General features: G+C 35.0%; 2 protein-coding genes across 3 annotated transcripts; one reads left to right on the top strand and one right to left on the bottom strand.

Moving 5' to 3' along the window:
• Window positions 1-3,424: 3,424 nt before the first annotated feature.
• LOC110628732 (hsp70-Hsp90 organizing protein 3) lies at window positions 3,425-7,680 on the top strand. Its single transcript, XM_021775532.2, has 7 exons — window positions 3,425-4,441; window positions 5,884-6,172; window positions 6,441-6,526; window positions 6,624-6,847; window positions 6,944-7,010; window positions 7,139-7,198; window positions 7,308-7,680. The coding sequence occupies exons 1-7, from the start codon at window positions 3,551-3,553 to the stop codon at window positions 7,419-7,421; spliced, it is 1,731 nt and encodes a 576-aa protein (XP_021631224.1). The 5' UTR covers window positions 3,425-3,550; the 3' UTR covers window positions 7,422-7,680.
• A 2,333-nt stretch (window positions 7,681-10,013) lies between these two features.
• LOC110628716 (elongation factor G-2, chloroplastic) lies at window positions 10,014-14,007 on the bottom strand. 2 transcript variants are annotated; one of them, XM_021775520.2, is made up of 4 exons: window positions 13,623-14,007; window positions 11,424-12,832; window positions 10,500-11,012; window positions 10,014-10,395 (listed from the first exon to the last, which is right to left on the bottom strand). In XM_021775520.2, exons 1-4 carry the CDS (start codon window positions 13,888-13,890, stop codon window positions 10,228-10,230), a joined length of 2,358 nt encoding a protein of 785 aa, XP_021631212.1. In that variant the 5' UTR covers window positions 13,891-14,007; the 3' UTR covers window positions 10,014-10,227. The 2 variants fall into 2 exon arrangements, with proteins under 2 accessions (XP_021631212.1, XP_021631205.1); XM_021775513.2 differs by having other exon boundaries at window positions 11,424-12,838; window positions 13,623-14,005.
• Between the last annotated feature and the right edge of the window lie 850 nt (window positions 14,008-14,857).

Raw genomic sequence — 14,857 nt, 5'->3', positions numbered from 1 at the left:
TATAAAATCTCCCTTTCTCTTGCAATTACCACTGTTGCTCACAATTGCCTTTTTTTGCTTAAAAGACTCAAACACTCGATTCTTAACTCCCTCATTCTCCAAAGGTAGCTTTCCTATCTGTATTAATTTTCTCAAAGATGAATAGGACTTCTTCGTCTTCATGTTCGTCATCTTCTTCTGGCGGAGGTTTCACCTCGAGCTCTTCCTCTGGCAGCCCATCCACACTCTAGCTCTCATTATTCCATTGAGGGCGATCTATGATAACGACAGCTCTTGCTCTTACCATCATTAAGGCCACCTGCAATCACATGTATAACCCTAACGGGTTCGATGTCCATAGTGTTTTCAGGAGTTTTACCTCAGGTTCTGGTCTTCTTTCCTCTCTATCCTTTCTTGTGAACTTTCGAAGCGTGCTGTCTCTCATCAGTCTCTCGATTTTATCTTTTAACTGTCAGCATTTCTCTATTGTATACTTATGATCTTTGTGGAACTGACAGTATTTGGTCTTATCTCACCTGCGAGCTTTATAAGGATTGAGTTTGGAGGGCCATCTAACCTCTTTATTATTTTTATTAATCCACATTAAAATGTGCATTCGTGAGTCATTTAATGGTGTATAATTCTTGTACTTATAACTTCGATCATCCCTTCCTCGAGACACAGGATAATTCTTACGATGTCCTTCATAGCCTCACCTTTTTGGCTTCTGGATTTTATTTTGGCTTCTGGGTTTTATTTTGGCTCGTCCTTTTATCTTCCCTCAGCGCTTGGACTTCATCATCCAGTCTTATATACTTCTGAGCCTTATCCATCAACTGCTGATAAGTAGCGGCTGAATTCTTAATCAGAGAGTCCATGAGCTTGACATTACGAGTCCCTTTCTTTAATGCCTTGTACGCTATTTCGTGGTTCAATTCTTCAACCTGTAATTTTTCAGCATTGAATTTTTCACAAGTCCATGAGCTTGACATTGTCGAATTTTTCACAAGTCTGAGGAGAGTTTTTCAGGAGGTATGCAAGTAATAAATTTAGACTTAAATAACATAGCAAGTTGCGTAAAATTGTGAATAGAACCTAGGTTCATATGTTGGTACTACTTCTGAGCTAAACCTATGAGTAGGGATGGCAGCGGATCGGGTATTTTCGGGTACCCGATCCGACCGAACCCTAATAGAACGGATTTGGGTAGTTATAATTGGGTTTGGGATGGGTTCGGATTTTAAAAATAATACCCGTTGCGGGTTCGGATCGGATTCGGGTTTTATGTACAGGGTACCCACTACCCGAACCCGTTTATATAAATAATTAATTTAATATAAAAAATATATTTTACAATAATATTTATAAATTTTTTTATATATTTTTATTTAAAAATTTAAATTTAAATATTCTTTAAAAATATTATATTTTTAAATGAAAATTATTAATGAAAAATATTTTTTTATATAAATTATTAATTAAAATATATAAGATTAAACGGGTTCGGGTTTTATTCAGATAATAATAATCGGATTTGGAATGGATTCGGATAGTTTAAATTAATTTTTAATCGGGTTCGGAACGGATTCAGATATTACTAATATAAATCGGGTTCGGATTCGGGTAGTTCAATTTTCGCGGGTACCCTACCCGTTTACATCCCTACCTATGAGTGTGGACGAGAAGAGTCGACATAATATAAAATTATTGACGTCCTGGAGCTACATCGTTTTTTGAAAGATAACCAGGTGACTCCTGGGGTCTGCAGTTCTATCATATTTGTCCAAACTAGATAGTTTGAACTTCTTGGAAAATATCTCTACAAGAATTTCCTCTAACAGGAAGAAAGTGTCATCTAAACCATAATTGTCCTTCTGTTCCTTTCAATACTTTTGTGCCGCACAAACAACTTTCAGTCAACATCTTTTGGGGTCTCGTTCAATGACTCCTCATCCTCTAACTTGGCCTTCTCATTGGATTGTATTTGAATTCTGTTCAAGTGCTCCGAGTGTTGAAGGAAGTTTCCTCCCTTATTCTAGGAGCCATAAATGAAACATTCTCCCGAATTTATATTGTTTGAGAGTTACCTGCAATTTTTTGATATATTGGACCATTTGCTCATTATTCAGATTATTGAGTTAATACAATTTTTGATATACAATTTGTAATAAAAAATATAGAATAAATCAAAATAAGTGTTTTTTTTTTTCAATTAATACACATTATATTGCATTTACAAAACCCATAGAATTAAAGTACATAAGAAGGGTTCAGATTGAACCAAAGATTAATCCAAAACAAAAGGCCACATAAAAAGCCCAATAAAAACTAAGCCAAAGGAGATCAAACCAATACCAAATAGACCAACTCAAAAACCAAACAAACAAACCAAATCCAACAAAAATGATAGCCAAAACTGCCACGTTACCAATGCCGCACTGCAACCACTGAAATACACAATATAGAACTAGAATAATCAAGTGAGCACCAATGCAGTGACAACAACAAATGCAAAGAAAACATGAGCAAAAAAATAAATTGGTCTTCAAAATTGACAAAGAAAACACCAATAACAACAAATTGAGGATGGAGACGCGATATAGTTTAATTGGAGACAATTAAAGGGAGTGGTAGTCACTGGATAAGTCACTGCAATCCTAAAGTTGTCAACATCATTCTTCAAAGAGATCCACCCTAAAGCTAGAATTAAGAAAGCCCTCAAAATCTTCCAACCGATTCAACATGCAACTCCCTTCAATGAACAACAAAGACGTGAAACACAAATTAAAAATTATGACAAAATAAAAGTAAAAGTAATTTTAGACTATCTCGGTAAGGGAAAAATCGAGAGAGACGAGATGAGAAACAAGAGAACTTAAACAAAATCAAAAGGCTAAGGGAGACTAAGCCAATCACATAAGGAAGTAGATAAAAACAACAACCGAACACAAAGTCGAATCAACAAAAATCAATAAAAAATACCTCAATTTAATAAAAAAACTGTTGAAAAAAATTTAATAAAAAATATATAAACTTTTTAAATACCTCAATTTTCATCATAATTTAATAAACGTTTAAATTTTAAAAAATATTAATTTTAAGCACTTAAATTTTTTTAAAAATATATTATTTTAAATATTTAAACTTTAAAAAGTATACTTATAACTATAACTTTAAAGTTATGAATTTAAAAAAATATTTTTAATATGAATTTAAAATCATAAGTTTAATAAAATTATATTTAAAAATAATATTTTTTTAAAATTTAAATATTTATAAAATTATTATTATTTAACAAATAAAAATATTAAAATACAAAATGTGAATATGAATTTAACCGAAAAAATTTACCGCTTCCCATAGCCAAACGCCGTAAAATTCTATCACAACAGGCACGAGCGAAATCCATGCACTCGTATGCTACGAACATTCCAGAACACCTTCTTCTGGAATCGCCAGAATTCTCTCGTCCTCAACTTGCTTTCCTATAATACCCCTCCATTCCCTTAATCGTCATTTCTCTCTAATCACCGCTTCCAAATCTCCATCTACTGCCTTCAGCTTTCCGTTCATGGCCGAAGAAGCCAAAGCCAAAGGCAACGCCGCGTTCTCAGCCGGAGATTATGCCGGCGCCGTCAAACACTTCACTGAAGCTATCTCGCTTGCCCCCTCTAACCATGTCCTCTACTCTAACCGATCTGCAGCTCTTGCCTCGCTCCACAACTACGCTGACGCTTTAGCTGATGCGAAGAAGACCGTCGAGATTAAGCCTGACTGGTCTAAAGGATACTCCCGCCTTGGCGCGGCCCACCTAGGATTAAACCAAATTCAGGATGCTATCGCAGCGTATAAGAAAGGGCTCGAGATTGATCCCAACAATGAAGCATTGAAGTCTGGTTTGGCTGATGCTCAGGCCGCTGCTTCAAGGTCGCGAGCCGCGCCGCCGCCGAATCCCTTTGGAGATGCGTTCTCTGGGCCAGAGATGTGGGCGAAATTGACGGCTGATCCAACTACGAGGATGTATCTGCAGCAACCGGATTTTGTCAAGATGATGCAGGAGATTCAGAAGAATCCTAACAATTTGAATATGTACTTGAAAGATCAGAGGGTGATGCAAGCATTGGGGGTCCTATTGAATATCAAATTCAGAGCACCGAATGCTGGAGAAGATATGGAGGTGCCGGAGGCCGAGTCGCCTCCTCCAAAGCAGGAGAGAAAGGCAGAGCCGGCAAAGGAGGAGAAGGTTCCTGAGCCGGAGCCAGAGCCAATGGAGGTTTCTGAGGAAAAAGAGGCGAAGGAGAGGAAAGCTCAAGCCGTGAAAGAGAAGGAGTTGGGGAATGAAGCTTATAAGAAAAAGGATTTCGAGACTGCAATTGCGCATTACACAAAGGCAATGGAGCTAGACGATGAGGATATTTCATATTTGACAAATCGTGCTGCTGTTTATCTTGAAATGAGCAAGGTAAATCATAGTTGTTTATTTTAGTTTAGTTTAGTTTTATTTTATTTTGTTTATATTTTCTTGAGCAGAATTTTTTTATGCTGTTTATATTTGCTTTGCTTGAAAGATATGTACATTAGAGAATTTAGAAATTGCATGTATATTTCTTGCTTCTTATGCTGCAGCTCCTATTTCCTTCGCGTTAAACTGTTAATCTAGAACTTAACTGGGTTTTGCTTTATTTCAAGCAGTAATGCTGTCTTGAAAATTCCTTGCTTGTTATTTCAAATTTGCTTAGACAGACTAATGCACCCTTTTTGTAGAGAGAAAAGGTACAGGGATCGGATCCTTGTTCTTTGGACGCAGACGTTGGTTGTAATACGTGGGCCAATTTATAATTTGCTGCTTAATCAGTACACATTTGCAATTTTTGTTAATGGCATTATACGTCCCATAAAGTTTCAATGTCGCTATCAGATAAGATTCTTTTTCTACATATGTAGAGCTTTCATCTTGCAAAGCCTTTTGGGTTGCGTGGCATTCATGTTTCATTAACAAGCCCATAATTTTGGCCAAGTTTTTAGCAGTGGTTTTCTATCATGTTAGTCTAAGTGATGCACCTATTCATTAAAACGTCTTTTAGGATCCTAACAACAAATCATCGGGCAGTGTAAGATATTGTGCTTGTGATGTAGAGTACAAGATTTCAAATCGGAACATTGGGAATTTGATATGCTACTTGAATATCTTGATCCCTCTCATCTTTTTTTTTTTTTTGGGGAAACTTTAATTTGTCGGTTTATTGAAGAAAATCAATGTGTTGTTCAGTATGGAGTTTAATTTTGTTGGCTACTTTGGTCATGGTTCTTTGCAAATACATTCAAACAACTTCCAGTGAAATAAAAGCACTAATCTTTATGCAAGTCAAATGCCTATTCCAAAATAACAATTAATCCTCATCTTGAACTAATTTTAGTTGGCTACATAGATTGTTTGTTTACCAGGCTATCTCAGTTCTTTTTGAAATCAATTTCACATTATTATCTTAAAATTATAAATTTTTTGTTGCTATTTGGACTTTTCTTTTAACTCCCACTCCTTCCATCACTTATTCACACTTGTGTACCAGAGCATTTGATAGTCTACATGGGACATGATCAAACAATTCTGGTTGGTCCTTTCTTATTTATTCTCACAAACAACTGCCTAATCACATTTCTTTAAAACTTACCTTTTACTGCTTTGAATTCTATGGTTGCATCTGTATTTCAAAAGCATATAATTTCTTCCCCAAGTATTATGGGCCCAAATAAAAATTGATTTAACTAAACAAAGAGCACTTACACTTATGTGTTTCCTATTGCAATATTTTTTATATATTTTTGCATTGGATGACACTTACGGTTATTATATTTATTCATCAAATTATAAATCCTCTTCTGATCCAATTGCTGCAATTTTAGTTTGAGGAATGCATAAAAGACTGTGATAAAGCTGTTGAGAGGGGTAGGGAACTTAGATCAGACTTCAAGATGATAGCAAGAGCTTTGACAAGGAAGGGGACTGCCTTGGTGAAAATGGCAAAATGCTCAAAAGATTATGATATTGCCATTGAGACATTCCAGAAGGCCCTCACTGAGCATCGCAACCCAGACACGCTGAAGAAACTTAATGATGCAGAGAGAATAAAGAAGGAACTTGAGCAACAAGAATACTTTGATCCGAAGTTGGCTGATGAAGAGCGTGAGAAAGGTACCTCTCGATGTCTAAATTTGGCTGCTTTTATTACTTACCATCATGTTTTTTATATTAAATCTTTTGTAAATTGTAAATGGTCCCTTCAGTTTTCCTTGCCTATCCTCCACTCTCCTCTGACCTCTAGAACAAAGAAAATAATATCACCCGTACATAAACATGCAAGATCCTCGTTTGCACACAATTTTTTTGCTTTCTCTCTGTACTCAATCAATTTTATCCGTGCTTGCATTTAATTCTGTCTGGTGGTATCATATGTTTGCAGGCAATGAATATTTCAAGCAACAAAAGTATCCAGAGGCTGTGAAGCATTATACAGAATCTTTAAGAAGAAACCCCAAAGATCCTAAAGTAAAACTCTGGACTAGAGGTTCTTCGTTTTATTGAATGTGATAATTCTGCTAATTGACTTATAAATATATTACCCCTTGATAATTGCTTCTTTCAGGCATACAGTAATAGAGCTGCATGTTACACTAAATTGGGGGCTTTACCTGAGGGATTAAAGGATGCAGAGAAGTGTATTGAGCTTGATCCAACTTTTTCAAAGGGTTATACAAGAAAAGGTGCTGTCCAGTTTTTCATGAAAGAGTACGATAAAGCTTTGGAAACATACCAGGAAGGACTTAGACATGATCCTCAGAACCAGGAACTGCTTGATGGTGTGAGAAGGTATGTGACATACCATGTTTAAATTGATTTATACATCCTCTTTTTTTTAAAAATGGTTGTTGAAAATGTTAAATAATGCTCTTAATTACTTTGCAGATGTGTGGAACAACTTAACAAGGCAAGCCGTGGTGATCTAAGCCCAGAGGAATTGAAAGAGAGACAGGTTAGTCTTTTTATGGCTTTTTTTTAAAAAAATTTTTTCAGATAGATTACGCCTGGGAATTGGTTTTTGTTACATGCAAGTTTGAGCGCATAATGGAGCATGGCCTAAATTTGGTTTCTGTCTTGCAGGCCAAGGCAATGCAGGATCCAGAGATTCAGAACATTCTATCAGATCCTGTCATGAGACAGGTAAGGATTCATAAGTATCATATTTTTTTGTACATTTATCAATGCCTGAAATTGGTAATCCCAAATGGTTTATTTTTTGCGTGGTGATGTTACTGGGTGAATTTTGCAGGTGTTGGTAGACTTCCAAGAAAATCCCAAGGCAGCCCAGGAGCACATGAAGAACCCCATGGTGATGAATAAGATTCAGAAGCTTGTCAATGCTGGAATAGTCCAGATCAGATAGAGTTGAGAGTAAAGAATCGATTTCTTTATGGTGCAGCGTTTTCATCATTGAATTGTAATCTCCTGTGTGGATGTTTTGATAAAAACTGATTGAAGTTTGGGAGAAATTTTGAGTCGTTTCTTTTTGTTAAAATATTCTCCTTTAGTTCTCTCTCTCTGCCCCCCTCTCCCTATATTTTTAAAATTGATTGTGGAGAGTATCCGTGTTTGTGCATTAAAATTAAGTTCCTCGTGCAATTTTAGTGCATCTTTATTAGTTAGTCCAGCCTGTTAAATTTAGTGATATGGCTGTGTTCTGCGACCGTCGCTCAAATTTGGGCGTTTTCACAATTTTCGCTAGAGTTACATTTGGATATAGATTAATTTTTTGGGGTCGATGCTGATGAATGGCGAATTAGTCCTGGTGCGCTTCCAAGAGTTTTCACTGCAACTGGCAGAGGCAAACTTTGACTGGTGAGGGTTTTGTCTTCAGTTTGATTCTTAAGGCTCCTCGAGTCAGCCCTTACGAGCGGGTTGACTGGAGTCAGAGCTTAGCGGTTAGTTTTGGTTGGGCGTATTTGTATTGCCGTTGGTATTTGTGTTTCTCGAGGTTCTTGTCGACCATGGTTTGCTTGAGACGAGCTTTGTGCGTGTAACGGTTGAGATATTTTTTGAATTATTGGTCAAAGTATATATAGGAACGTTATAAATGCTTCTAGGTTGCGTTCAGTCTCACGAGCGACGCTGCGACTCCTGTTGAGCTTTTCGTTTTCTACAGCTTGAGAAAGATGACTCTGAGATTCCTGCCCACAGGTGGATCAATGAAGTTCCTGGTTTTGGTGGTGCGATGTTCTCTGTGAAGAACACTATTATTAAATATTAAATATTAATCATGATAGACTTGCATGTAAATTATCATTATTAATATCATACAAAACTTGTTATGCGTGATATTATAAAATTTTTCTTTCTTTGTGATTTTTAATTTAGAACTGTCTTTAGTGTTCTTTCAGTCATTTGTACGATATGTTACGATATTTTGATGTGAAAGACTAAACTTTACCTATATTACATTAAAGGAGGGGAGGCTGGCAGAAGACGCTCCACTGTATATATTTTTCAGGTTTTGTTTTCTTGGTTTTTTCTTGGGTGGTTTACTGGTGTTTTGATTTCTAAGGTTGGGTGTTTTTGTTTCCTCTTATTTCATCCTTGGCCTTGTCTGTACTCTTCGGAGATGTGGTGGATCAGTGATTATCAACGCTAGACTACGGTGTATAGTTCCTTTAAGTAGCTCTAGACTAATAAATTGGAATTGTTATGGGTTAGCCCTTTTTCCAATAACTGATGGCGATAAACATGGAGGTTCGATGATTCAGTTTGCTGCTCTAGTTCTTGGGGTTAGCTTGCTGTTTGGGTTCGATCGTCTTGGTCTGGTAGCTATGTGTGTGGCCTTTGTAGTTGGTGTGCTCTTTGGCTACCTTCAGGGTCGATAGTTGGTGCAGCAAAGTCGGTGCAGTGTGTCCATTGTTTCCTTTTGGGTTGGGTTTGACTCTCAAAAATTTGTTGTGTTTATATTAGGCTAAGATTTTCTATTTGTTGTTCTGACTTCTCTTTGATTGTAAGTCTGCTAAATTTTTTAAATATAATACTATTTGCATCGATAAAATAAATTATTTGATAGTAGTATTTTTTAAGTCATTTTTTTATTTGATAATATATATACACAACATTTTCTACCTTTCGAACATTTAAGAAAATTGATTAACATAAAATATTTCTTTAGTAAAAAATAATTTAAATTAATTAATGAAAAATATTTTTTAATAAAAAAATAAATCATTTTTAATAATGATTTTTTAAATTATTTTCTACATTCTAAAATCTTATTGTACACATATATAGATTTGTTAATGAAAACTAAAAAATAGAAATTTAATTATTTTATTAAAAAGCATTTTAAATTGAAAACATTACTCATAAAAAATAATTTCTATAAAAAATATTTTGCAAATACATGCTCAAACATATGTTAATTATTAATTACATATAATGCTAAAATATATAATGGTTACTATTATTACCATCAATTTTATATTAATAACTAATTTTTGCAAAGTAAGAAATTTATATATTTTCATAAATAAATTCATACAAAATTATTTTGAAAAAAATATTGGGAGTAAGAGAAGAAATTTTCTTTTGTTATTATACTAAATAAAATATATATCAGTTTAAAATAAGTAAAATAAATACTACTTTTTATTATGTTAAGTAATTGAAATTTTATTTTAAAATTGAAAATGTAAGAATAATTGATAAAAATTGAAATGGTTTATATTCTTAAAGAAATGGTATAATTTACAAAAACTTTTAAAATTATATTAAAAATATTGACAAATTTTTTTTTTAAAAAAAAACTGACCATAATTAATTAGAGCGCTTAAGGGTTTAGTTTTTTTTTTTTTTAGAAAAAAAAATAATTTGGCTTTTTTATTTTATTTTATTTTTGGGATGAAAGTTTCATCAATAAAAATAATCATTTTTCAAATGGGGCTATCCGATGCAACATACACACTTGCGAAGGACATGCTCCCGAGATCCGATGTACCAAAAATTTTAAAAAATAATAATAATAAATAAATAAAAAAAATTTTCCAACATTTATTTGTTCTTCCCGTCTTACCCGTACCCTCACATATTCAACAATCTTAGGTTTGATGTTCAATGGTATAACAGTGTTTCTTCACTAAATTTGTCTGCATTTATACATGACAACAAAACTGGTTCCTTGAATCAATCTGACAAAGTTCAAAACCTCCTCCAGGGAATCAAGCAGCAACTTCTTGCTCCTTTGAAGCAAGCTGGTTCTGAATGTGTTGAGGGACAACATCAAACTTAGCTAATTGCATAGTATACGATGCTCGACCTTTCGTCATTCCTCTAAGCGTACTCACATATTGAAACATCTCTGCCAGTGGAACAAGAGCATCAACCACCTGTATTAATCCAAACCATCCTCTCAATAATCTTTGCAGCTAGAGTTGCGCAATCCTTCGAGTAATTGAAGAAATAAAAGACCATTTGCATAACATTAACATACCTTTAGGCCGCCAGGTTTGTCGCCAAAGCTGTTAATCTGACCTCTCCTAGAGTTGAGATCACCAATAACATCTCCCAAATGTTCTTCAGGTGTCACCACTTCAACTTTCATTATGGGTTCTAGCATCTTTGGGCCGGCTCTCTTCATGCCTTCTCGGAATGCTCCCCTAGCTGCCAGTTGAAATGCCAAAACACTTGAATCCACGTCGTGGTAAGAACCGTCTACCAACACAGCGCGTACATCCACAACAGGGTAACCTGCAAGCACTCCATTACTCATGCACTCTTCCATTCCTTTCATCACCCCAGGAATATATTCTTTCGGCACTGCACCTCCCTTGATTTCACTTTTGAACTCATATCCACTACCTGGCTCCATAGGTTCAAACCGAACAGTTATATCTGCAAACTGTCCTTGTCCACCAGACTGTTTTTTATGCACATACTTCACTTCTGAAACTTTGGAAATGCTTTCTCGGTAGTTTACTTGGGGTGCGCCAACATTAGCCTCCACCTATTTGAGTAAAACAATTCATGTAATTGATACAAATCAGCAATCTAAAGATATTTGTTTCTTTGCAGAACTTCAAAATCTAAGAACCATTGAATTTCTCTTGGAAAAGAAAGTAATTACTGTTTGTCAAAAGTACCCCTTCTACACAGAGGATCACATAAGTGCAGTTTCTTCCCCAAACGAGTGTAGAAAAGGTTGGCAGAATGAAAAAGAAAAAGAAAAATTGTAAACTAACATATTATACCTGTATAGATAAAAATGCATGTGTTAATAAGAAAATTATCAAATTATTCATGCTAAACAAAGAGATAATTAAGGTTTAAGCACCGTACGATGGAGAGGAAGTTTAAAATTAAGCGCATGAACATGTAAGATTAAATTTTAAAGGGGCTGTGAAGGGCAGAAACAAACCTTAAATTCTCTTTTTAGGCGATCCACAATAATCTCAAGATGCAGTTCCCCCATTCCTTCAATAACAGTCTGGTTGATTTCTTCATCTCTTGAGAAATGAAAAGAAGGGTCCTCCTGAGCAAGTTTGATCAAGCCAGTAGCCATCTTATCAACATCAGCCTTGGTCTTGGGTTCAATTGCAACCTTGATCACGGGATCAGGGAAGTCCATACGTTCAAGCACAATAGGATTATCAGGATCACAGAGTGTTTCACCAGTTATGGTATCTTTTAGACCTGCCAGAGCAATAATATCACCAGTTAACGCTAACTTAACATCCTCCCTACTGTTGGCATGCATTTCTAGCAGTCTTCCGATTCTCTCCTTCTTTCCTTTGTTTGCATTCAGTACATAAGATCCTGCAGCTAGCTTCCCTGCATAAACTCGCACAAATGTGAGGGATCCTACAAATGGATCACTCATGATCTTGAAAGCTAGTCCAGAAAATGGTTCATCGTCACTTGCAGTCCTTTCAATTGTTACTTCTGGGTTCTCAGGATCAGTCCCCTTCATAGCTGGCAAGTCAAGAGGAGAAGGTAAATAATCAACAACAGCATCAAGCAATGGCTGAACACCCTTATTTTTAAAAGCAGACCCACATAAAACTGGCACAAAACTGCTGGCAATTGTGCCCTTCCTAATCAATTTTTTTATAATTTCCTCATCAGGTTCAACTCCTTCTAGATATTTCTCCATAGCATCATCATCCAACTCAACTATATTCTCTATCAACAATGCTCGATATTCTTGAGCCAAGTCTTCAAGATCCACTGGAATATCATCATATACAAACTTCGCACCTAGTTCTTCTCCTGACCAAATTATAGCTTTCATTTTTACAAGATCAACAACCCCTTGAAAATTGTCTTCTGAACCAACTGGAATTTGAAGAACAAGAGGTTTGGCACCCAAGTTTGTTATTATCATGTCTCTCGTTCTAAAGAAGTTTGCTCCAAGGCGATCCATCTTATTTACAAAGCAAATTCTTGGTACTCCATATTTATCAGCTTGCCTCCACACAGTTTCAGACTGTGGTTCCACACCAGCTACACTGTCAAATAGGCAGATAGCACCATCCAAAACCCTGAGCGCTCGTTCCACTTCAAGTGTGAAATCAACATGGCCAGGAGTATCAATAATGTTGATCCGGTGTTTATTCCAGAATGTGGTAGTTGCAGCAGAAGTAATGGTAATTCCTCTTTCTTGTTCTTGCTCCATCCAGTCCATTGTAGCTGTTCCTTCATGTACTTCACCTATTTTATAGTTTCTTCCTGTGTAGTACAGTATCCGTTCAGTTGTAGTAGTCTTTCCTGCATCTATGTGAGCCATAATTCCAATGTTGCGGTAATCTTTCAATGGTACCGCACGCTTTGCCTCTGGAAAGCGAGAAGAAAGAGAACATGTTAACTAACACGGAAGAAACAGAACAGTTATTGACAGCGTAAGGCACTTACAAATGTTAAGCGAACAAAAAAAAGAAGGATCATCTCTCATTAACAAGAGTCTGCAAGAAATCACTCAAAAGTTATAAAGCTCTAGAAGCAAGGATGCTCAGTAGAGCAGTCACCCTATGTTTTCAAGTAGGACAATTATGTGACCGAGTACCATGTGTTTATTCTTAGTACCATGTATTTATTGTTGTTAATGACTAACAATTTAAGGACATGAAAGGCTATTTTAATCATACAGGATAAGGATGGACTGCTTATGTTTGAAGAAAAGATAATAAAGCAGACAACTTGAGCACTAGAAGTATAGTTTGCACTCTCAAATTATACCCTCCAAACCAACTTTCCAGCCCAATATCATTATCATTTCGCCAACTAAAAGTAAAATTGTACCATAAGCAGCCAAATTATGGATGAATATGCAACTGATTACTCTATCCCATCAGCTAATAAAATCTAAACTTTAGAATATCATCAAGTAAAATGCACATAAACAAATAAAAGAAATGAATCAATCAATTTCAAATTTAAACTTCCCCATATTAAAAACAGGCATCAAACAAGTGTTTCACTTAAGATTCCTTCAACATCGCAAATAGCGCAAATACTGCAAGCTGAACAAAATGGTAAACCAGAAATGGCATGAAAAGAAAGAAATTCAGCAAAAGCAGTAGTAAATAAACAAAATTGAAAAATATAGAGAAAGAGAGACCCTCAGCGGCCAAGGCAAAGACAGAGAAGTTTCTCCTCCTCTGTTGCTGTCTACATGAAATGGAAACCTTCGACAACTGTGAGCCAAAACGCATGCCTCCCATAAAATGAGAAAGCGACGAAGAGATTGAAGGAGAGACTGAAGCTCGAGGAGGGAGACCCAGAAACCGAATTGGGGTTGAAGAAGAGTTAGCTCCCCTTGTAGACCCATTGAAGGTACAGAGTGAATATGAAGCAGAACCCGTTAATCTCAGAGTCTCTGCCGCCATTTTATTGGTTTTATCCGAATAATCTGATCCCTCCCTCGGAGTTCCGCTGCGAATGATAAGGATGTTATTTAGGGATAACGAAAATCTTCTCTGGCTCAGCTATCTATTTCATGCTTCTGGGCCTCAACTCAAATCATTACGCTGTATATGTATTAAGGCCTTTTTTTTTTTTAATGCACAAATTCAGAAGTTTTAGTTTTACTAAAATTATTCAAATTTTTAAAATTTATACTATAAATTTTAATTAACTAATATATTTTTTAAAAATTTAAAAAATCAATTAATAAAATTTAAAACTATAAAAATTAAATAATAATTTTTTTAATAATAATTATTAACCATAACTTAGCAAAGTACATAAACTCTTTAATTTAAAGTTTTTTAATAATATTTCACATTAACTTACAGAACTACTATATATAGTGCCATGTATATTATTTATTGCATTATATATCATTTTAATATTTTATTATATTAAAATATATGTAATATAGTAATAATAAAGTATTAAAATTTAATTTTAGCACAATAACAAAATAATTTGAGTAAAGATCAGTATTCGACTGCATCGAAACGGCAAAGACAGCCAATAATCAGTAAAAAATAAAATAAAATAAAGAAAAGAAAAATTAGAGGAGAGGAAAGTTCTCCCTCTGTTATGAAAGAGAGGTGGGCCTTGGGAATTATTGCCTATTTGAAGCTTAAAATAGCCCAAAATTCATATTTTGATTAATAATAATTATTTATTTAATCTCTAAAGAAAATAATTATAAGTTAGAATATTGGAATATTTTATTTCTTCTTTTTTATTGGGTTTAATTTTAATAAAACATAGAAGAGTTGTTAGGGATTGACAGTAACTAAACAACTTTATGTAGTTGTAGCTCTGTATCTTGTATTATACTTCATGTACTTTTACCAAATTACTCATGTACTAATTTTTATGTATTTTTTATTCCACCCCTCA

This window comes from Manihot esculenta, chromosome 1 (genome assembly GCF_001659605.2).
Source record: "Manihot esculenta cultivar AM560-2 chromosome 1, M.esculenta_v8, whole genome shotgun sequence".
Lineage (NCBI taxonomy): Eukaryota > Viridiplantae > Streptophyta > Magnoliopsida > Malpighiales > Euphorbiaceae > Manihot > Manihot esculenta.
The sequence above is the reverse complement of the archived record's forward strand: the minus strand, read 5'-3'. Positions and strand labels throughout refer to the sequence as shown.